The following is a 20,335-nucleotide window of genomic DNA, read 5'->3' on the forward strand; positions in this document are numbered from 1 at the left end:
CTCCTAAGGCTGAAAGCAGGATCCAAGTATATTGAGGATTGGATAGGGTGGAACACAGAGGTTGGTTCCCAGGATTGTTTATAAGAGCCGATACCGAAAAGGTTACAGCAAAGCTGCAAGCGATACAGGGCTCGTGTCACGAGTGCCTCTTCAGTCTCGCTTAATCTCAAGGCCTTGCTTGTCACTTGCTTCAATTGACGCGTCTCATTAGAAAGATTTTGCAGTGCGTATCTAGTATAGTGCTGCACCAGAGGTCGCACCGTGAAGAAGTGGAACTTCACCATAGCGATAACATCATCCACAGTCAGGTTTTCGTCGAAAATTGAATGGTGTGATAACGAGCGGTTCTGTACATAGACACAGAGTCATAGCTTCGCGTTTCGAAAAAGTCGATCGAGCCGGACCGACAAACGGCGCCTACTTCAATAATCGCACTCCGTAATGTTCTGTCGAGATATTTGAATAGAATCCATTTTCGATCTAACAAATATTGCTGATGGTATACTGGACACGCGTGAGTCAAGGCTTTGAGTCCCTCGTATTCCACCACGGAGAGGAGGTGACGCCGGATCCCAGCCGGGGGACTTTCTAACGAGGCGCTCATTTAAGTCAATTGACTTGGTTTTTTAGATATATGGAAATCTCTAACCAAAATGCAGGGAATTTCAACTGATATACTTAGTAACCATGCGAAACAGCCCTGAATCCATCCATGGATGGATGTAGGTATGAATTATGTAGTAATGGTGGCTTTCTAGATATGGTTTTCTTCAAGGCAGAATTACCCCTGTTGTCGTAGTGGTTGGATCCCCCGTACACGTGTGCATGTTACAAAATAATACAACATTGATTAACATAAGCTACATGTATCAGATACATTTGACAAGATAAGATTCTGTGCCAGGATCAAGAAAGCAAGAGAATATTTCCGATGAATGCCGAGTAGAAAGGAACCGAATCTCTCGGGAACAAAATCAACTGCAATAAACCATCCCCCACAACCCGAAGAAAGAAATATGACGAGCTTTCTAGGTCTCCTTGACCTCGCGCGACCAGTGCTTGGGGACACGGAAGACCCAGTAGAGGAAGAGAGCGGCGATAATATTGAACCCCACATAGGCAAACAGCAACCCGATATTGCGCCCAACATCCGAGTACGACATGTTGAGACTTTCGAGGAACTGATCTGTGCTCGACATTGGGCAGATCTTGCAATCCACCGTCGCCTCGGGATTGAGTAGTGCGCCGTGCATGGCCTTGATGTAAGGGTCCAGATACTTGCCGCAAGTCTGTCCATCTGGAGGCGAGACAGTGAGCCACTCAATGCTAGAACATTCCACCGAAGTTCCAGTCAGGCCCGTGGAGAGCACGGAAGACACAAAGTAAGTAAATGGCGATACGCGGTTCATGAAGACCCAGAAACTAGGCATATCAGAGGCTTTCGCGAGTACGCTACGACTCCAAGTCAGCATTATTATCAATTAACTCCCAAAAACCCGCAGATAACTTACCCGTTGAAGACCAAGCACAGCGAGAACATGAACTGAGCAATGTTGCTGCCAGTATCGGGCTCTTCAATTCCAGCAATCATCATGGAGCTGAAAGTCGACGTGAACATCATGAACTGCAAAATGAGCAGATACATGATGCCGCTTCGTTCGATGACTGCGTTCGTGGGCTCTGCATTGTGATAGAAGCCGATTGGGTAGTACCAGGCGAAAAAGATTGGCACCGACATCAGGATATTCCATACTAGCTCCGTGAGGATACTGGCCATCATGAATGCCTTCCACGAGTAGGCCTTCGAAGGCCGTTCGCGTACCTCATACAAAGCACGCTGCGTGACGAAGGACGGCATCATCTGCTGGACCAGACCCGGGAAGATGACGAGGAGCATGAAGATTGCAAACATCTGATTTTGCAGCCCTTGGAGGCTTGTAGGCATGTGCCAGAAGGTAAACCCGAGGAACAGTGGCTACACCTGTTAGTCTAAATAAATAAAAGGGAGGAAGATAACTGACCGAGGCAGTGCAGGTGAGGACTTTGGCGTATAGATACGACGGAGATCTCCAATACTGTTGGAACATGCGTTGGATGCAAACGAGGAACTGATACCAGATGGGCATGGCGAATTCACCAAACCCTGCAGCCCGTAGGGGTGCCGGCCTCCGGGGCAATTCCTTTTTCATTTCAACCAGCTCTCTGTGAACCTCTGCGCGCTCGGCACTGTTGGTCCATTGTTCGGCCCAATCTCTATCCGCATGAGAGCCTGGCGCAGCACCAATGACCTCGAGCATCCATTCAGCCGGGTTTGCGTTTTTTGGACACTTGGGTGACCCTTTGTCTTCGAAGTACTTGATCAATGTTTCCATGTTCGGGCCAAGGTCGCCAAAGTACACTGTGCGTCCTCCTTGAGCGAGAAATAATAGGCGGTCGAACTGCTGCATCAGCATTGACGAAGGTTGGTGAATGGTACACAGTACAGCCTGACCGTGGTCGGCCAAATTGCGCATCAGGGTACAAATTGACCAAGCGGTTTGACTATCCAGACCCGAAGTCGGTTCATCGAAGAACAGTAGCAAATCTGGCTTGGCTACCAGTTCCACGCCGATAGTCAACCGCTTACGCTGCTCCACATTAAGGCCTTCGCCGACAACTCCGACCACGGCATCTGCATATTCTTCCATACCAAGCATGTGAATGACCTCCTTGACGTATGCAATCTTTTCCTGGCGAGAAATGGTGGCAGGCTGGCGTAGGAGAGCGCTAAAAACCAGAGCTTCACGAACAGTACTAGTCTCCAGATGCAGATCCTGTTGCTGTACGTAACCCGTCTTCCGCTGGAAAGAATCGTCTCGTAGTCGGCCATCGACAAGCATCTCGCCGGAGACGACGCCAAGTGTGACACGATCGGCCAACACATCGAGCAAGGATGTCTTCCCTGCACCAGTGACACCCATCAAGGCCGTCAGAGTGCCGGGCTTGACCCAACCGTCCACACTATCGAGGATGCGTCGCTCGGTCCCCTTGATTTTGATGTCGTAACACACATTCTCCCAGTGGAAGATAGAAGTTTGGCGAACAATTGCTGCAGTTGAGTCCTGAGGTTCGCTAGCAACTGCACCTTTCTCTGATGCAATGACTTCCTCTGGGTCCTCCTTTCGAATATTCTTGGCAAACGCAGGCATCTTGCCGCGCGGGAACACCAGAACCTCACCTTTGGATGGTTTAGCCCGGATGAGCTCGCTGCAGAAGAGATACAGCATAAAGAAGGCAACGAAGAAAGCGCAGAGAATTCCGAAGTTTCGCCACAGATGCGCGCTGTAGTACCGGTAAGTTGTGTTGATGTATGTCTCTCCATCAATGAAATCATGGCCTGCCACAGCACCCTTCTGTGAGCAGATTTTGGAGGTGAGAGGCGCATCATTGTAAATTTCCGAGCCACCCGGGACAAAATTCGAGCACGGGAAGGACCGTCCACTGAACTCATTGATCATCAGCGCCTCAAAGGCGTACTATCTCGTGTTAGCATATTCTGGTGGGACCTAGAAAAAGTTACGTTATCATTTACAGCAATCGGGTTCACGTAGTTGAGCCACCGGAACCAAGGGTGCATATCGCGGACAGGAATGGTAAACCCGGTGTAAATGACCAAGATAAGCATGAAGACCGAGGCAGGAGGCATGGCCTGGGCCACAGACCGCGAGATTGAGCCGATAAACCGGAAGATATTGGACATCACAAGGGTCGTTGTTACCGAAAAGAGGAAAAAGATGAAGAAATTGCCCGGAGCTCGCCGAAGATGCGGCAGGAAATAGATGATCAAATTGAATACAACTGCTAGCAGGATCTTGGATGGAAGTTCCACAATGTACGCACTAATAGCTTCCGCTGAGGGATGGTATAGTGCGTACTTGCGATGTTTTTCCACGATCGGCCGCTGCTGCCACATGATCATGATTTCCAGGGAGCTAGAGAAAGCACTGATCATGATGGCAAAGAAAAGTAAAGATCCACGCTTGTAGAAGCTGTCGGTGTCATTCGGTGTGTCGTAGAAGAGACTGGAAATGATCAGAGACATACAGATATTTCCGACGAGCGTGGCAAGCGTCATAGCCAAGTCTGCCTTGAGCCGCAAGAACCCCCGCCAAAGACAGAGGCGGACTTGCATCGGATACGAGAGTGTGTATGGGGAGGCTGCACGAGTAAACCTGGGTTTGTCTGCTGCACGAGAGCGGCTGAATTGCTCAAACTTTGACTCTCCAACGGTGTTTCCAGCGGCGTTTGCTTCAATCTCAGCGAGAAGCCGCTTACGCTCCGGGCTATCCTTCCAGCGTGCGGCAAACTCATCGGGTGTGCGTGGAACGAGGTCTTCAAATCCGGGGCGAACAAGGCGTTCCGAAGGGCTGGTGAGGGAAGTGAGGAAGTCCGCAGTGGTTTGTCTCTCTGGGCAATGGAATCCCATCTTGATGAAGAAGCGACGTGCATTGCGCGCACTACCGAAATAGATTTGGCGGCCTTCGTAGAGCACAATCGCTTTGTCGAACAGGTCGTATATGGACTGACTTGCTTGATAGATCGCCACTATAGCGGTCGATCCAGTATAATCAGTGGAGAGGCGGATGTTCTTAACGAATTCAAGGGCCGTGGAGCTATCAAGTCCACGAGTGCTGTTGTCCCAACACTGTAGAGGACATCGACACAGAGTGGTTTCGGCGATACTGACCCTCTTTCTTTCCCCACCGGATACACCTCGAATGAACTCACTGCCGACCTTGGTGTTCATGGTATGGGTCAAGCCAAGCATCGTCATTACCACATCTCGCATATGCATTGCATATTGGTCGCGTGTAACACCGGGAAGTCGGTTACTCGGCGCTCGAGCGTGAGCGGCAAACAGCAGTGTATCACCGACTGTCAGCTGAGGGAAGTGAACTTCGTTTTCGGCTTGGAAGATGACCTCGCCGCGGAAACGACTGTGCATGTCCTCCCAGGACATGCCTTCATACTGCACCTCGGACCCTTTCTCTTTGTCAAGATAGAGGCCATGCGTTTCTCCCGCAATGGTTTTGAGGAAGGTAGAGCATCCACTGCTGGCAGTTAATGATTCGTCTTTTGCGGGTGCGTCAATTCACGTACCTTCCCGGGCGACCTAGCACAACCAGCATCTCACCACTGTGAACAATGCCTTCAAAGTCTCGCAGGATGTCAATGCGTACTTTCTTCTGGAAGCCAAGGATATTGCGGAACCACCCGGCGCCTTTGAGCCAGAAGTTGGCAAGGTTCATCTGATAATCTGCCGCGGTGCCATAGCCGAAAGCATTGAGATTGCGGAAGGAGACGCCTGCTGTGCGACGCGGGTACCGGTCTGGATCGCGAGAGGTCATCTGGATGATGTTCTTCACCCATTTGCGCGATTTAAACTGGCCACTGTTGGGATCTAGCTCTGGGTCACTGGTGGAGTCGAGAAAGGTGTTGATACCCTCTGAGGTTTCACCGGACCTGAGGCTGTTCTGTCGTGAGACTTGTGAGAGAGAACGTGCCAGAGTAGTGATTTGTCTGTCGCGATCATCCCCGGACTCAGATACTGGGGTCTCCGAGCCGGGGGTATCAACGGCACCATTGTCAGGCATGCTTTCCATCCGGTCTGGCGTGAGTGTAGTCGGCGAAAAGCCTAAAGAAGGAAGAAGGTGTGAAACCATGAAGGAGACACGCTAAGGGAGGTAAACGAGAGTTGTTGACAGAAGAAAAAACAAACGGTGAGACGTGACGGATGAGAGTTTTTATGGAAAGGAGGAAAGAGGAAGGAAGGAAGGAAGGAAGGAAGGAAGGAAGGAAGAGAGTAAGAGAGTAAGAGAGTAAGAAGGAAAGAACGGCAACCGGAAAGTAACAGATCCGAGAAGCTTCAAGAGTCAAATGTCCATGGATGGACCGTCTCAGCTCTTTCCGGAAATGGAGATAAATGGAGATTTTATGTACCACCTGGATGTCTCAATATTTGAATGTCTGAATATCTCACTTGAATGTGACATCAAAGGTTATACATAGAAAAGTCTGCACAATGTATGCTTTTTACAGCCTTCGTATACATCCAAGAAGCCATCCAAAAAGACTACCAAAAGGACTAGGTAAAAAGACTAGCTAAAGAGACCACTAAAAAAGACATCTAAATAGACTATTCTTCTCGAGACAACAATAACAGACTACGAAAAAAAATACTTGACAAGGCCGCATAAACGACTATCCTTGTAACCCATAACTATATTAAGGTGTTTTTCAACCTTTTGATTGGCTGCGTGTTAGCATCGTACCCCCTCACCCCCACGCCTTATCTTCATAGCAACTTCCCTTTTGGGTTAACGGATCTCAGATTCGGCCAATATATCAGAGTTGACTCGGAATAGTGAGGATCCGAGAGTCTAACGAGAACTTTACAACCTTGGAAAGGAACCGAAAACTCAAAGGTTACATAGACATCCGGACCTTAAAAGGTCAGGTAAAAGGATTATGAAATCATGTGACACTGCTTCAAGCTACATGAACTAACATATCTCTTCATACTACCTGTCACATCATTTCTCTTCATACTACCTGTCACATCAGCCCCTCACCCCATCTTATCCCACTCTCCATAGAACCTAGTACACAGACCTGTCTTCATCTATGCCTGCAAGATCAACTGTCTCCAAGAGTCACGATCCTCGGATCCCGCAGAAACACTGCCGTAAGGAAGCGCCGCGTCTTGGATATGAGCAACGCGAGTCGTAGTCAAGACACGACCACGAGCCGAGACAGCCTCAGCCGCCAGGCGTTGGTATGAGTGACCAGGCAGCGAGAAGGAAGTTTCGAACCCATCCCGTGTAGCCTCGCCCAAGAACTCCCGGGACCCAAATCCATCCGTAACGGCATAGAATCGCCAAACCGCCGTCTCGGTATCACCATTCCATGAAACAAAGACTTCGGTGCCCGAGGGTGTCTTCTCAGCCACAATGGCGGGATCTTCTGTTGGCAGGCCAGTCCAGTTGTACCGGAATGCCCGATAGTTCTGGACGCCCTCACCCAGAAGTCCTGAGTCCATGTAAGCGTGAAAGATCGGGGTACCGTCCGCCCGGAATTCGGTCATAGCTCCCTCAGAGCCCCAATTGACCAAGGCATTGCCGTTGGGTAGAAGCTGGGTGCTGCCTTGAGACTTGGCGAGGAGTCCATCGGGAGGCTGGAAGGCTTGAACAATCTTCGCAGTCCAGGTGGCAGTGTTGACAGAAATGACCTTGCCCTGCGAGAAAGGATGGGTGTGGACCTCTTTGCCACGGTGATTCTCTGTCCCATGAGCGGAGTTATCAAACAGCGAGATGGTTTCCTCGTCATCACCCTGCTCGACAAAGCGCGCGTGATGCTGGAAGCAGAAGTTGACGTTGGGACCGAGCTCAAAGTCTGAGCGTAGACCACCCAGCCGCCAGATGATTTCACCAGTGGTACCGTTGATCTTGTGGACCGCACAAGCATCCCGCGCGGAAATCAGGTAGTTGCCTTCGGCATCCTTGTCCACAGAGTTGATGTGGAAGTAGTCCCATGCGTCGGATGAGTTGTATCCTGCACCCGCTTGTCCCGGGTTGAGAGGGAGAACTGCCTCTGCATGATGTCAGACTATTCCATTATAAGCCTTGGAGGTAGTTAGTTGACTTACCATCAGGAGAGACATGCTCGAGGCTAGACCACTCAAATAGCAATTCCCCAGTCTGAAGGTCCAACTCTACTGCGAATTAGCATTAGCTCTTCATATTCGAGAACTCACATACCCTGGAAGATGGCATCGACAATCCATTGCTGCTCAGCACTGGCACCCCATCGAGACAGGTCCCTTGGCACAGGCTGGTAGACCTGAAGCAACGCAGTCTTCTCATCGACGACATGGAATTCATGTTTATCCATGAGCTTATGGTTGCCAGCGCGGAGCTCCCGAATAGTTTCATATCGCTGATTCAGAATAGTAGCATGACCATGACCATGTCCATAGGCCGGGTTATGATCACCTTCAAAGCTGAACAGCACATCCTGACCATTCCATCTGGCCTTCTGGAAGTTGGCGGCCCAGATGGAGAAGTAGGTATAACCCGACCAGACGAGCTTACCGTCATCGCGAACGATATACGGAGCTTCCTGACGCGGGCCGTGGAACTGTGGCTCAGCCCACTGGCCCGGGAAAGGCGCGATGAAGAGGTAACCCTTCTCGACATCCTTTGTGGCCGGGATGGTGATGTTCAGACGAGGCGGGGCCAGGTCGGTTCGGGATTTGAACTGCCAGTCTGCTGCGGCGAGCGGCAACAGCGCTGCGGTGCAAGCGATGGATTCAAGGAGCTTCATGATAAGTACTGGTCCAGCGATCAGTTTCCATGATGCTGGTCATTATGTGCATGATAGGGTACATTAACCTTAGATGGGTACTCTGCACTGAGTCTCTTTGACTTCTTTGGTTTGAATAGTTGTGTGAAATGAGAAGAACAGAAGAGAATCGCACATATCACATATCCTCTCGTTTAAATAACTAGTAGTTGATCATGTCACAGTGGAATATGATGTCGTGATTGGCACTTCCAAGGTTGGCGGGGAAGATAATCCGCTCGCATTTCCCGATCGAGTGCCCGCTTGTCTGAAATTTCTGAAATTTCCGAGATTCGGCCAGACTCTTCTTTCGTCAGCTTCTGAATCGCAAATTTGTAGTTTGAACGACATTTGGAATCAACAATGGCATTATTGGATCCTCAGAATGAAAGAGCCTCAGCAGGCGTGCTGTCGACACACGACAATGAAGCCGAAAGATCGTCCGCACAAGAAAGCGAAGAGCAACCTTTATTGCAATCTAATCCAGTTCCTGTGACTTGGAGCCCGCCGCCAGGGTTTCTACTGATTCAAATCGGTTAGTCAGATTAAAGTCCATACATGATCAAGCAGAATTTGACAATTTAACAGCAATCATGGCCAATGTATTTCTTGGCGGGTTTGACGGCACCATCACTGCCTCGACCTATGCTGTGATCAGCTCCGAGTTCAACGCCGCGAACACTGCTTCGTGGCTGACCACCTCGTACTTGATCACGAGCACGGCGTTCCAGCCTCTCTACGGCCGATTTTCGGATATCCTCGGTCGCCGGTCTTGTTTCTTCACTGCAACCATCACCTTCATGCTTGGTTGTCTGGGATGTGCCGTGGCCCGCGATGTAATCTTTTTGAACATCATGCGCGCCTTGACGGGCATCGGAGGCGGAGGATTGATGACTATGGGTAAGTCAATGATCTTTCAATTGACACATCAATCACTAACCAGTATCCTAGCAACAATCATCAACTCGGATATCATTCCCTTCCGCCAGCGGGGTATGTACCAGGCAATTCAGAACGTCTCATACGGCTTCGGAGCCATCTGTGGTGCTTCTTTCGGAGGTGCCATCGTTGACTCGATCGGATGGCGCTGGTGCTTCCTGCTGCAGGTTCCAGTCTCTTTGTTTGCTTTGGTCATGGGCTATATAGTTTTGAAGTTTCCATCACGCAACACTGAATCTTCCCCAAATGGCCGAAAGCAAGGAATTTGGCAGCAAATTGATGTACTGGGCGCTTGTCTGCTCATTCTGGCTCTCTCGGCTCAACTGGTGGGACTCAGCCTGGGTGGCAACATTCTCCCTTGGACTCACCTGTGGGTAATTCTGCCATTGGTCTCTAGTGTGGTATTGCTGGTCGCATTTGTCGCCGTTGAAGCGAAAACCACCGCCGCACCTTTGATTCCATTGAAGATGCTACGAGGACAGCTCGCTGTATCCACACAGATCGCCAACGTTTGTGTCGGAATGGCAGCATACGCAGTAAGCTCACCAGTTCCACCAGTTTTATTAGAATTACAACTAACGCAGTGTATTTAGTACCTCTTTACTCTGCCTCTTATGTTCCAGGTGATTCTCCTTGACTCACCCAGCAAGGCTGGTACCCGGCTGGTGATTCCTTGTCTATTCACCCCACTGGGCGGTCTCGCAGCGGGAATCATCATGTCACGCTGGGGCAAACTGGCCTCCATTGTGCGCGTCGGGGCAGCCCTAATGTTTGTGGGCAATCTGCTCGTCATGCTCCTTCGATTCAACGACTCGGGATGGAAGTATTTCGTCTATGTCATTCCCGCCAACCTGGGTCAGGGGATGGTGTACCCAGGAATTCTGTTCACATTCCTAGCGGCCTTCGACCACACCGGTAAGCTAAATTTCCTCTCATTCGCTGCCATTTGTCGCCAGGCCCATTACCCGAATCCGCGAGCGACCGAGCAGTTTGCCAACCGAGCCTGCTAACAATGTCGTATGTAGATCACGCCGTCTCGGCCTCAACTGTCTATCTCATCCGCTCCCTTGGAACCGTTTGGGGCGTCGCAGCGACCTCCACCATCATGCAGAATACACTTAACTCAGGCCTCGGGGAGGCCTTGAGTGGAATACCAGATAAATGGAAAGTACAATTCCTTCGCCGTTCGATGATAACGAGCCCTTGAATAAGCCTTGCTGACCAGAATACTCGCTTCCTCTTAGGTGATTGATGAGATTCGCCACTCAGTCTCGGCTATTTATGATCTTCCCCCGGATGTGCAAATGGCCGCTCGGCTGGTGTACTACCGCGGGATCAGACTGTCCTTCATGGCCTCTGCGATATTTGCATTTATTGCGACCGTCGCTGCCATCTTTACCCGTGGAAAGGGTCTAGAGCGCGCGGGCGGCAAGTAAAGAATCTCGACTTCGCACCCCCAAAGAATCCCCATGGGGGAGCATAGGGGATAGGCGTGGTGTTTATGGTGATGTCAACCCACGTCTCGCACAGACCCGATGGATTGATGCGCGGCCCCCAAATCCGTGCGGGTCGAACAAAAACTCCTCGTTGAAATACATCGAGGTAGTAACGGGCGGAAGTAGATTAAAAGGCGACCGCACAGTCAAGAGCGCCGATGCTCAACGCGATAGGTGGTAGATATTGGAAGGATATAGCTCAGAATATAGAAGTTGGCGAGTTGGAAATAGAAATGGTAAGGCTGATTCCTACAGTCTAACAAATATCTGATCCATCTATCCATGGATGTAGCAAAATACTCCATAGTAAGCTGTCAAGTCAAGAAATCACACTTGACTAGATCAGTGCTAGTGCTGATCCCACTGAAGGTAACCTGGATGATACCATCCAACCTCCCACTCTCCCTCCATTCCATTCTACCCTAATCAATACCGAGATACGGCAGTTCAAACACAATGCATACCGATACCTTCCACCTCTACTCATACTTCTGCTCCTCATGCTGTCAACGGATCATAATTGCCGCTCACCTGAAGGGTATCCCTCTTGAATACTCCTACATTGATCTCGGCACCAAAGAGCACACAACGGACGAATACAAACAATCAAACCCCAGCGCCAGCGTGCCCACTTTGGTAGTGACAAGTGCCAACGGTGAAAAGACCATCATCCGCCAATCCATGACAATCTTGGAATACTTCGAGGAAAGGTTCCCAGACACATCTCCGCTTCTCCCTCGCGGGTTACAGGACCGAGTGCAGGTGCGCGACCTTGTGAATATCATTGCGATCGATACACAACCTACCACCAACTCCCGTATCGTACAGCGGGTGAAGGCTATTCGTGAGAGTAGCGAGGATCGGGATGAATTCGTCAAACAGGCCTTTACCGATGGATTCCAAGCCTACGAGAGCCTGTTGGTGAAACAGGCCGGGGAGGGGACTTACTCCTTTGGAGATACTGTTTCTATGGCGGATGTGGTACTGGTCCCCACGGTTGACCAAGCTTTGTTGTACCGGATTGATTTGGATTTCGTACCTAACCTCAGGCGCATTCATTCCGCTCTCAAGGAATTGGACGCTTTCAAGGCTGCGGATTGGCGGAATCAGGGGGATACACCGGAGAAATTTCGGGTTCAGGATGCTTGAGGCTTGTCTGGTTTAGGTCTGGCGGGAGTGACGCGAGGACAGGGATTAAAGCGACGGGGATTGAAGGAACTATTTCCGAGACTCGGACGCAATATATTTGATTGTAGTAATGCCATGCATGCGCATGGCGTTCTAAAACTAATGCATACTATTTTCGATACATTACTAAGTAGAAAGCACCGCAATACTCAGATTCGGCAGCTTGAAAGAGAACTCGCCCTTCTTGCCAGCCTTGATCTGGGTAGTCTTGCTGTTGACGATGTTCGATCCGCCCACCTTATTTACCGCATTTGCGTCAGGCGCAGTCAGGATGGTCAAGTCCGCCTTAGTGCCACGGCCAACACCCTCGAATGTCAGTGATACGGGCACATCGGATGTACTGTTGTATACTGCTGCCTTGAAGATGTGCGAGTCTGTCTTGCTGTTTAGACCTGTCGCATAGTACAGAGGACCGAAGGCGTCGGAGGAGGTAGATGGGAGGGTGTTTGTCATGAGGTTATGGTTGAACAGCTATATTCGTGTCTCATATCAGTGGAGTGCTCTCTCGAGGTCTGAAAATAGTACAACATACGGTATACAGGTGCCAGCTAGTGGAGCGAGCTGTCTGGTCAGGGTCTGCGTTGAAGGAGAGGATGGTCGGGGACCATTGGTAGCTGTCTAGGTTCATCAAGAAGGGAGCCTATTCCTTTATCAGTTCTTGTCTAGTAGGGTGTAAGTCGAGAGAACTCACGTAGGTAGTTCCAATAATTGCGTCTGCGTTACGCTCGGCACCAAGAAGGAACACGGCCTCGGCAACGGAGCCGATCCACCAAGGATACAGACCGAAATGGGTGTTGGACCAGTCGATGCCAACTCCGTTGTTGGGCTCAGTAACAGCAATCTCACCTTGAGATGTATTAGTTTATGATCTCGCAGATGCCTAGGTATATCAAGTGACTTACCAAGCAGGATAGGATGCTCAGACGTATAACTATCAAACATGTCGAACTTGCTGACGAAGTTATCCGGGACATCATACAAATGATAATCACCACCTGCTTTTCCAGGAATGGTCATATCGATAGTAGACGTAAGGACCTGAATATCGGGGTACTTGGCAGTGATAGCCTTGTTGAATGTCGCGAACCGGTATGACTTGTACGTTTCCAGCCCGTTGCTCAACATATCCTCGTTTCCAACCTCGACATATCGAATCTTCCAAGGCTCTGGGTGTCCAACCTTGGCGCGTAGAGCACCATACTTCGTGTCCACAGAGCCGGTCAAGAACTCGATCTCGTTGAGGGCGTCTTGCACATAGAAATCAAGGTCGGCCTCGGGGACAACCTCTCCATTCAGAGCAAGTCCAGCCCAAACCGCCAGGACTAGACAGGGCGTGTCAGCTAGGCAAAACAAAGCGTGGCAAAATTATGCACTTACTGGGCTCCATGCCAAGATCGTCGCACCACTCCATATACTCAACCAAGCCCAATCCAAGGGTCTCTTGGTATTGCCAGGTGGTTGCACGACCAGGTCGGTCTGTGAGTGGTCCAATGGTCTCGTTCCACTTCCAGCGGCCGTCGATGCTATCACCTTCGAGGTTGTTTCCACCAGGGAAGCGAAGGAATTTCTATCAAGTTTATTAGCATCATGGATCTTGGGGTTTTCGGGGCAATAGGTGAACTTCAACTTACAGGACCCATATCAGCCATGGCTTGCATCAAGTCTTTCCGCATGCCATTGGGGCGATCATTCCATGTGGGTGGGAATAAGCTGATCAGATTAAAATCAAGCGAGCCACTCGATGCTTTCTAAAAAGAATTAGCCAAGGTGTGTGGCAAGTTCCATGTCGAATCTTACCGAGCTATCGAAGGTGATCGAGAACGTATTGTTGGAATTGGCAGCTTTTGCTTTGGGAGTAAGAACAAACTCATGTTGCACCCAATTGTTTGCAACACTCTTTGAGGCAATCTTCGCAGTGGCCAAAGCTTTTCCGCTGGAAGAAAGGAGAGAGGCTGTGAAGGAGCCTTTGTAAGAACCTTTCACATAGAATGACCCGGTATACTTCTGGGGGCGGACATCAATTCCCCAGAAGCCCGCATTAGTCAAACCAGCTGTGCCAGTACCCTTGACATTGACTGAAGTTGGAAGGGCAGTTGACAGTGGGTCAGTCAGGTTCTTCAGAGACAGCGATGAGCCCCCAACACCAGACCATGCCTCCAGTGACGAAGGGAACTTCGTACTCCCCTGGAAAGCTCTGTTGCGGATTAATTCGGCATAGAGACCTCCTTCGCCACAGTGATTGATTTCCTAGACCATGAATTAGATCCAATCCTGCAATAGACAAGAAGCTCAACATACCTCTTCCATGGCACCATACTGCAGACCTGATGTGGCATTGCCTCCGGATTTCGCTACCGAAATAGTGACAGCGGCACCATATGACGCCAAAAGCGGCAGAATAAGATATTTGTGCAGCATTTTGCTGTTTAGTCCGCAGCTGGCTGGTTCAACTCGCCAATGCTATTCGGAATGCAGGGAGTATGAGTAAAAGGCGCGCTGTTGTGGATATTTATATGCAAGCAGCTCAATCAACCAGCGCGCCATGCCGGATAATTAGTCGCGCTCCTCATTGTGTTCCAATTGACCCGGATGGATCGAGGTGACGGCTGAGGGGTTAGACGATCATAACACGATCTCTTCCTTTGTGCAGGAAAATCTGCCGACAGCGACCGTAATACCGATACTTCTTTCCCAATTAGGCAAATCTCCATGAGGGGCTGGACGAGCATAGCTTGGTCTCTTCCTTTGCATAGGACCTTTGCATACGATCATCTGCCGACGGCGACCGCAATGGTGACACTTCATTCCCAATTAGGCAAATCTCCATGAGGGGCGCATGTACCAAGAGGGAATGGAGTCCCTCCAAGTAAACACTGTCTGAGGAAACATTGGCATAAGCAAGGCCGACCTATGTTGTAATGGTCTACTCCTTGCGTGAGGTCATGCAACACTGTAGCAGCATCTTGGCAGGAGAAACGCCGAGGCTTATACCTGCAAGCAATTTCCGGTTCTTCATGTTGATTTGATAATGGGTGCCGCACAAGAGACGCGTCTCACTTGGCTGCGGTTGAGGGGTAGTTGATCAACGCCGTGACTGGGGATGTTGAGTTGTGATTGACGGGTAAATCCACGCCCCTTTCTCCGATCCTCCACTCTCCCCCGGACCGTGCCTGGCTCACCCCGGTTTTTTATTGCTCTGTACAAGACCTTTAAATTAGTTCTTCAAGATCTAATTTTATATCACTATACGTTTAGCCAGTGGTACAATTAAATAGGGAGTAAAGTATCGAGAGCTAGAATAGCCGCTTATACTTTGCTTAAGAAAATTGCAATGAAATTAGTGGGTAATACCAAAAGGCAAGGGCATCACCCTCCTTGGAAGGGCTCTTAACTCAAAGTCTGGATCATGAGCACGAAACGATGTTACATCCGATTCACATCCCACATTTCTATCTTTGATTTTTCTTTGCATATTTAGCACGTCGGGATTTCTTATCCGTATCGTGCGTATACTTATCAGTCGCAAACGGATGGAAACAATTCTTCAATTTTATATGTCCTGGTCGAGAACGAAAGCCATTGGAGAAACGCGGTGATCAAACCACAATAAATAATTTGGATTAGTAGACTAGGAGAGACGGTGAATTTTAAATCGTAAATGCGATTCTTATCTTGAGTATGATCTGTGCCGATATTCAAATTAAGTGATCCGTGATGATCAAAGAAACAAGCACGCAAAGCTTTTGATAGTACGCAGGAAACTGATCAAAGACTGGACCCTTATTTTGATTCAATTTTCTTCTAAGCTCTTTGTAAATTAGAAAATCAACTAGAGTTCTTGCTCCGACCATGATTTAACGATTGCTCCTTAGATTGTTACAGAGGCCGCTTATACACCAGTGCAAACATAGTAACCAGCCCAGAGGTTGCTGCACTGGGCATCAACAGTGGGGTTCCACTTGCGGAACTGGCTGAGGGTAATGCCAGCATCCTGGTTGATTTGATAACAGCCCTCGCCATCACCAACCTTGTGGTACTTCTTACATTTCTGATCGAGGCTGGGCATCTGCAGCATGGGTCCATGGGTGCTAGAAGCATTAGGAACATGGAAACAGACGAAAAGAACGAGAACGAGGTTGGAGCACTCTGTATAACACGTCAGTCAGTTACATTGATGGAAAAAGTAGGCTATACGTACTATCATCGATAGCAGGGTTCCAGCTGCGGAATTGCTTGTCGGTGATCTGATTGTTGGTCTCAATGGTATCACACTGGTCCCCAGAGATAGCCTTATGGTATTTGTCGCAGTCTTGGCAGTTCCAGCTAGCGTGGGGTGGCCATCGTCGGTGGGCTTGGGGTCCGCAGGGACGGTCTCGGCGCCGAGAACGTGGGTGCAGACGTAGTAGTAGTCCAGCCAAAGGTTGGAACATTCTACTCACGATTAGTGGATTTTGTCAAAGTCAAACGGCCATGCAGTGAAAACATACTATCATTGATGTAAGGGTTCCACTTGGAGAACTGCGCTTGGCTGATGCTAGCATCTTTCTGGATTTTTTCACAGCTATCGCCATCAACAACCAAGTGAGATTTGTCACATTTATCGGCCAGACCAGGCTGGGTAGGCTCGTGGTCGTTGGCAGTAGTGGTGCTAGGAGGCTGGGTGGACCCCATAGAGGTAGAAGTAGAGATGGTCTTGTCCACCTTGGAAGTTGTGGTGGTCTTGCTAGGCTCATCTTCCTCGACGGTGCCGAGCACACAGTACTCCTTGCTGCCATCGAAGTTGCTGCAGTCAAGGCCTGGGTTCAGGGACTTAAGCTCATCTACTGAAACACCCCAATTGCCGGCGAAGCTATCATACGTGTCGCCTGCGGTAGCACCCGTGGAGAGGCTGCAGCTCACACTGCGACGGGAATGGGCATTGGCAACAGAGCGAGCAGCCAGCAGCTCCGGGAGGAGGGCCAAGATGAGGGCAGACTTGGTGTGCATTGTATAGTAGAAAAAAGAGAGTCTTTGTTGATTTGAAGCGAAGAGAGCTGATCTGAACCAAAACCAGTCTTAGTGCCTTCCCTTGTTTTCCTTTATATGCCTATTCGGAGACATTTCCCTATGTCGGTGACCCGAACAAGAGCCTCAACGACGTTCTAGTTTCCTTTCTTTGCTTTTGCTAGCACCAAGTCTCGCGAGTCCGCTAGATAATGTCTCAGTTGAGACCGCGGGTGTCAAGGAAAGTAGTGTCCGTTAGACTTCACTGGACACTTACTAGTATCAAGTTCCTATTGTGTGATAGGACAATAGAGGCGAGCAGGTATCTAGATGCATACCTCGATGGCAAGCAAGATTACACCGGAAGTAGTTCGCAATATTCTTATGGACCACTGCAAGATTTAGTCCACCGTCATGGACCTTTCTGCGTTCATTATATTAAAGACCGAATAGGGCTAGATCATGGCTGTTGAGGCTTGCCGATCCGCCGAAGTTGGGGGCGGAAGGCGGCGGGTCGGACCTTGGCAGTCATATCTGACCAATCAAAGCCCCGTGGGAGATTTAGATCAGTAAGGAGCCATGGATGCATGTCTCAGATTGTTTCGCACATGTTCGGGCAAGGTACAGCAAGGTCATGGTGGGTGCCCGAGCCAAACTTCAGGGTCACATCTACTAACAAAATATGCTGCACAAAAGCCAGGCAGCAGCAGCGATCGACCATGCCGCCTGACCTAGACTGCGAACGGCCCCATCGGTTTTGGGCGGGCAGCTCACAGCAGGAGTCGCAGCGGTGCATTCATGACTAATCAAACTCGAGGAGATGCTCGAGGCCGCTTCGGGCGCCACGCTAGCTTTGCAAGGACTGGGAGTGGGTGCGGGGCTTGCGAGAAGAGCACATTTCGGGGCCCCCTCGTCGCTTTGACCAGGGAAAGTTTCTGTGGGGATGGTGAGGGTCTGGATTACATCAAAGGCAAACGCCGGAGTTTTGCCACACTCCTCGTCGGTAGTGAGGGTAGTCAGGTTCGCCTGACGGCCCCCTTTTTTGGTGGTGAAGATGATACTCTGATAGACGTTGTAGTATCGTTCATGGAAACCGGCTACATCATTTCGTGTATGGGCATTGTCGTAGTCGGTGCCGTTGTCGGATGTGGAGCAGTTAGACCAGCTCATTGACCATCCGAATTCCCAGGTGTTTTCCGTGTTGAATTGATTGGCGATACCAAAGTGCACGAACTGTGTCTCTGTTTTGTTGTCGACTAGATCATCCGTAGAAAGTGGCTGTAGGGGTAAAAAGGTGGAATTCTTCCCCTTTCCCCGGTGTAACAAGCCCGCCCTATATGTCATAGAAGGGTTTATCTGCTGAAAGGCCGGATTGTTCTTAACAGCGAAGACGATAGGCATGAGTTGCATGGGCTCAAACGTGTCGTTACGCGGAAACACGAGGTCGATTTCCGCGAGGCCCAACCCTGTCGCATTCACGGTCGCCAAGTTGACCACCAGGCTGAGTGCCAGCAGGCACGCCTTGAAACTGAACATGTTGAGCTGGTGGGGCAAGATCATAGGGAGGATCAATGCTGATAGCAAAGGGGCCAAAACAAAAGATTACCGAATGAAGTAAGGTAAGAAAGATGGCGAGTTGGGAGAATGAAAGAGCAATGAAGATTTTAAAAAATATCAAGGATCAAGGGCGTGGCTAAATAACCAATAGCGCCGGGAAGCGACATTGCTCCAGTAAGTGGGCACCCAAAAAAAAACAAAAAAAAACAAGACAAAAGCAGGGTCTAGCGGTCTCTTCGGGGCGGATCCAACACGGAGATCAGCCTAGGGGCTTAGCGGCTTTATCAACTACCCGCTAGTAGTAGTCAACACTTGGCAAAGTGATCTGATGAGAGCCTTCCAAACGACCCGGATGAGGAAGGTCCACCTGAAACACTCGGCCCCTCAAGCAGAGATTCATATTTCGTATTCACTAGCATTACCGGAGCACGGTGTGCGATCCGTGATAGTCTACTCTCGGTTGGATTCGGGCCGTAGCAGACAGGATACATTTATATTGCTGCTGTTGGGCCGTCTCTGTAGTTTGATTGTGGTCTTACGCTCTCTAACCGTCCTCGAGACTACTGGCCTCACAGTCCTCTCGAACCAGTCATTCTTTTGCAAATTTATAAACTTTTCTTTTTCAATTCGGATACACTCTTTGGATTTCCTTTTCGTTTGACAAGCCATAAATATGGCTCCTTTCTGGAGCGGCGCAGCGGTCAGCCTGCTGGTGTCCGCCGGAATTGTCTCTGGACCGACACCATCCAGGCTGGGCGCTAGTCCCGGCTATCAAGGATTCAACGCGGTCTGTCCTGAGCGATGTGTGGTCTCAGGACCCAATCCCTCCAAGTGGTCGGATTATCATAGCATGGACCAGCTTGCTAGTTGCAAGCAAAGTATACTCTACGCCTTCAACCTTTACGACAACGTGGATGATGCCGAGTCTCATCACCTCATCTTCGCCTGCACTTCCTATGGCGATGATCGGACCGACGAGGTGAAGGTCAAGGCTGCTTCATTGCATGCTGCAAAGGAGCACCCGGTCAACTACGAAATTGGCTGGAGGTCTTCTTCCTTAGAGGGCACCGAGTCCAACCACCGCTCTTTGGTCAGACAAATGCGCGACTATGTCGCCAACGGACACGCTTCACTTAGCAAGACCACCATGCTCTATACTGAGTTTGGCGGTGTTATAGCTAGTCTCTACATTAGCAATGGTCTGTAAAGCTAAGGTATTAGTTATGTTGCTCTTGAAGAACTTTAGGATGACTCGTATGGTTTTGATGGACGTCGCGACTCTCTGGCCATGTAGCTATGTGGTCCTGACTCTGACTCTCAGCATGTTTTTGGCTTCATGGCTTTGAGCAATGGGACCTTTAGAGCGATTCAAACCGCCTTAGAGTCTTGGTCTAATGCTGAGTGTCTTAAGTTTGGCCATGCCATCAACTTCACCGCCACTGCCCAATTCACGGCACCTCAGCTATCTTCCATCAAGGCTAGAAATGCCACTGCCTCTATATCCTCAATCGCCGCAGTCAAGTCTCGCGCTCTTAAGCGCTGGGTCAAGAGCATTCTATCCGATCGTGCTGAGTGCCGAACCGAGAAGGTTCAAGAAAACGATTCATGTGCTGTATTGGCCACAAGGTGCAGCATATCAGGTGCCGATTTCACCAAGTATAATTCCGACAAAGGATTCTGTTCTAAAGTGCAGCCTAGATAGCATGTCTGTTGCTCCTCTGGTACCATGCCCGATTTCCGTCCGAAACAAAACGATGATAGGTCTTATATTATAGCTACTATCGTCGAAGGCG

At 49.8% G+C, this 20,335-nt stretch overlaps 9 protein-coding genes across 9 annotated transcripts; 4 read left to right on the plus strand and 5 right to left on the minus strand.

The window, feature by feature from the left end:
• Positions 1-995: 995 nt before the first annotated feature.
• N7471_008946 (pleiotropic drug resistance family ABC transporter) lies at positions 996-5,633 on the minus strand (the record flags this gene model as incomplete). Its single annotated transcript, XM_057281665.1, has 5 exons — positions 996-1,452; positions 1,512-1,975; positions 2,022-3,515; positions 3,572-5,090; positions 5,140-5,633. 5 exons carry the CDS (start codon positions 5,631-5,633, stop codon positions 1,029-1,031), a joined length of 4,395 nt encoding a protein of 1,464 aa, XP_057132548.1. The 3' UTR covers positions 996-1,028.
• Positions 5,634-6,661: 1,028 nt separating this feature from the next.
• Positions 6,662-8,361, minus strand: N7471_008947 (arylsulfotransferase family protein; the record flags this gene model as incomplete). The annotated part of the gene is made up of 3 exons (XM_057281666.1): positions 6,662-7,629; positions 7,685-7,750; positions 7,797-8,361. 3 exons carry the CDS (start codon positions 8,359-8,361, stop codon positions 6,662-6,664), a joined length of 1,599 nt encoding a protein of 532 aa, XP_057132549.1.
• A 381-nt stretch (positions 8,362-8,742) lies between these two features.
• On the plus strand, positions 8,743-10,754 carry N7471_008948 (MDR family MFS transporter; the record flags this gene model as incomplete). Its single annotated transcript, XM_057281667.1, has 6 exons — positions 8,743-8,914; positions 8,968-9,279; positions 9,331-9,854; positions 9,912-10,233; positions 10,344-10,486; positions 10,563-10,754. The coding sequence occupies 6 exons, from the start codon at positions 8,743-8,745 to the stop codon at positions 10,752-10,754; spliced, it is 1,665 nt and encodes a 554-aa protein (XP_057132550.1).
• Positions 10,755-11,270: 516 nt separating this feature from the next.
• Positions 11,271-11,963, plus strand: N7471_008949 (uncharacterized protein; the record flags this gene model as incomplete). Its single annotated transcript, XM_057281668.1, has 1 exon — positions 11,271-11,963. The coding sequence occupies one exon, from the start codon at positions 11,271-11,273 to the stop codon at positions 11,961-11,963; it is 693 nt and encodes a 230-aa protein (XP_057132551.1).
• Positions 11,964-12,128: 165 nt separating this feature from the next.
• N7471_008950 (alpha-L-arabinofuranosidase A) lies at positions 12,129-14,420 on the minus strand (the record flags this gene model as incomplete). The annotated part of the gene is made up of 8 exons (XM_057281669.1): positions 12,129-12,473; positions 12,535-12,642; positions 12,694-12,848; positions 12,905-13,324; positions 13,380-13,569; positions 13,634-13,750; positions 13,800-14,249; positions 14,301-14,420. 8 exons carry the CDS (start codon positions 14,418-14,420, stop codon positions 12,129-12,131), a joined length of 1,905 nt encoding a protein of 634 aa, XP_057132552.1.
• Positions 14,421-15,891: 1,471 nt separating this feature from the next.
• N7471_008951 (LysM peptidoglycan-binding domain-containing protein) lies at positions 15,892-16,988 on the minus strand (the record flags this gene model as incomplete). The annotated part of the gene is made up of 3 exons (XM_057281670.1): positions 15,892-16,148; positions 16,201-16,311; positions 16,490-16,988. 3 exons carry the CDS (start codon positions 16,986-16,988, stop codon positions 15,892-15,894), a joined length of 867 nt encoding a protein of 288 aa, XP_057132553.1.
• A 669-nt stretch (positions 16,989-17,657) lies between these two features.
• Positions 17,658-18,521, minus strand: N7471_008952 (uncharacterized protein; the record flags this gene model as incomplete). The annotated part of the gene is made up of 1 exon (XM_057281671.1): positions 17,658-18,521. The coding sequence occupies one exon, from the start codon at positions 18,519-18,521 to the stop codon at positions 17,658-17,660; it is 864 nt and encodes a 287-aa protein (XP_057132554.1).
• A 694-nt stretch (positions 18,522-19,215) lies between these two features.
• Positions 19,216-19,749, plus strand: N7471_008953 (chitinase; the record flags this gene model as incomplete). Its single annotated transcript, XM_057281672.1, has 1 exon — positions 19,216-19,749. The coding sequence occupies one exon, from the start codon at positions 19,216-19,218 to the stop codon at positions 19,747-19,749; it is 534 nt and encodes a 177-aa protein (XP_057132555.1).
• Positions 19,750-19,878: 129 nt separating this feature from the next.
• N7471_008954 (chitinase) lies at positions 19,879-20,244 on the plus strand (the record flags this gene model as incomplete). Its single annotated transcript, XM_057281673.1, has 1 exon — positions 19,879-20,244. One exon carries the CDS (start codon positions 19,879-19,881, stop codon positions 20,242-20,244), a length of 366 nt encoding a protein of 121 aa, XP_057132556.1.
• Between the last annotated feature and the right edge of the window lie 91 nt (positions 20,245-20,335).

The sequence above is a fragment of the Penicillium samsonianum genome (genome assembly GCF_028829775.1).
Source record: "Penicillium samsonianum strain IBT 33392 chromosome Unknown utg000005l_segment0_segment0, whole genome shotgun sequence".
Taxonomy (NCBI): Eukaryota; Fungi; Ascomycota; class Eurotiomycetes; order Eurotiales; family Aspergillaceae; genus Penicillium; species Penicillium samsonianum.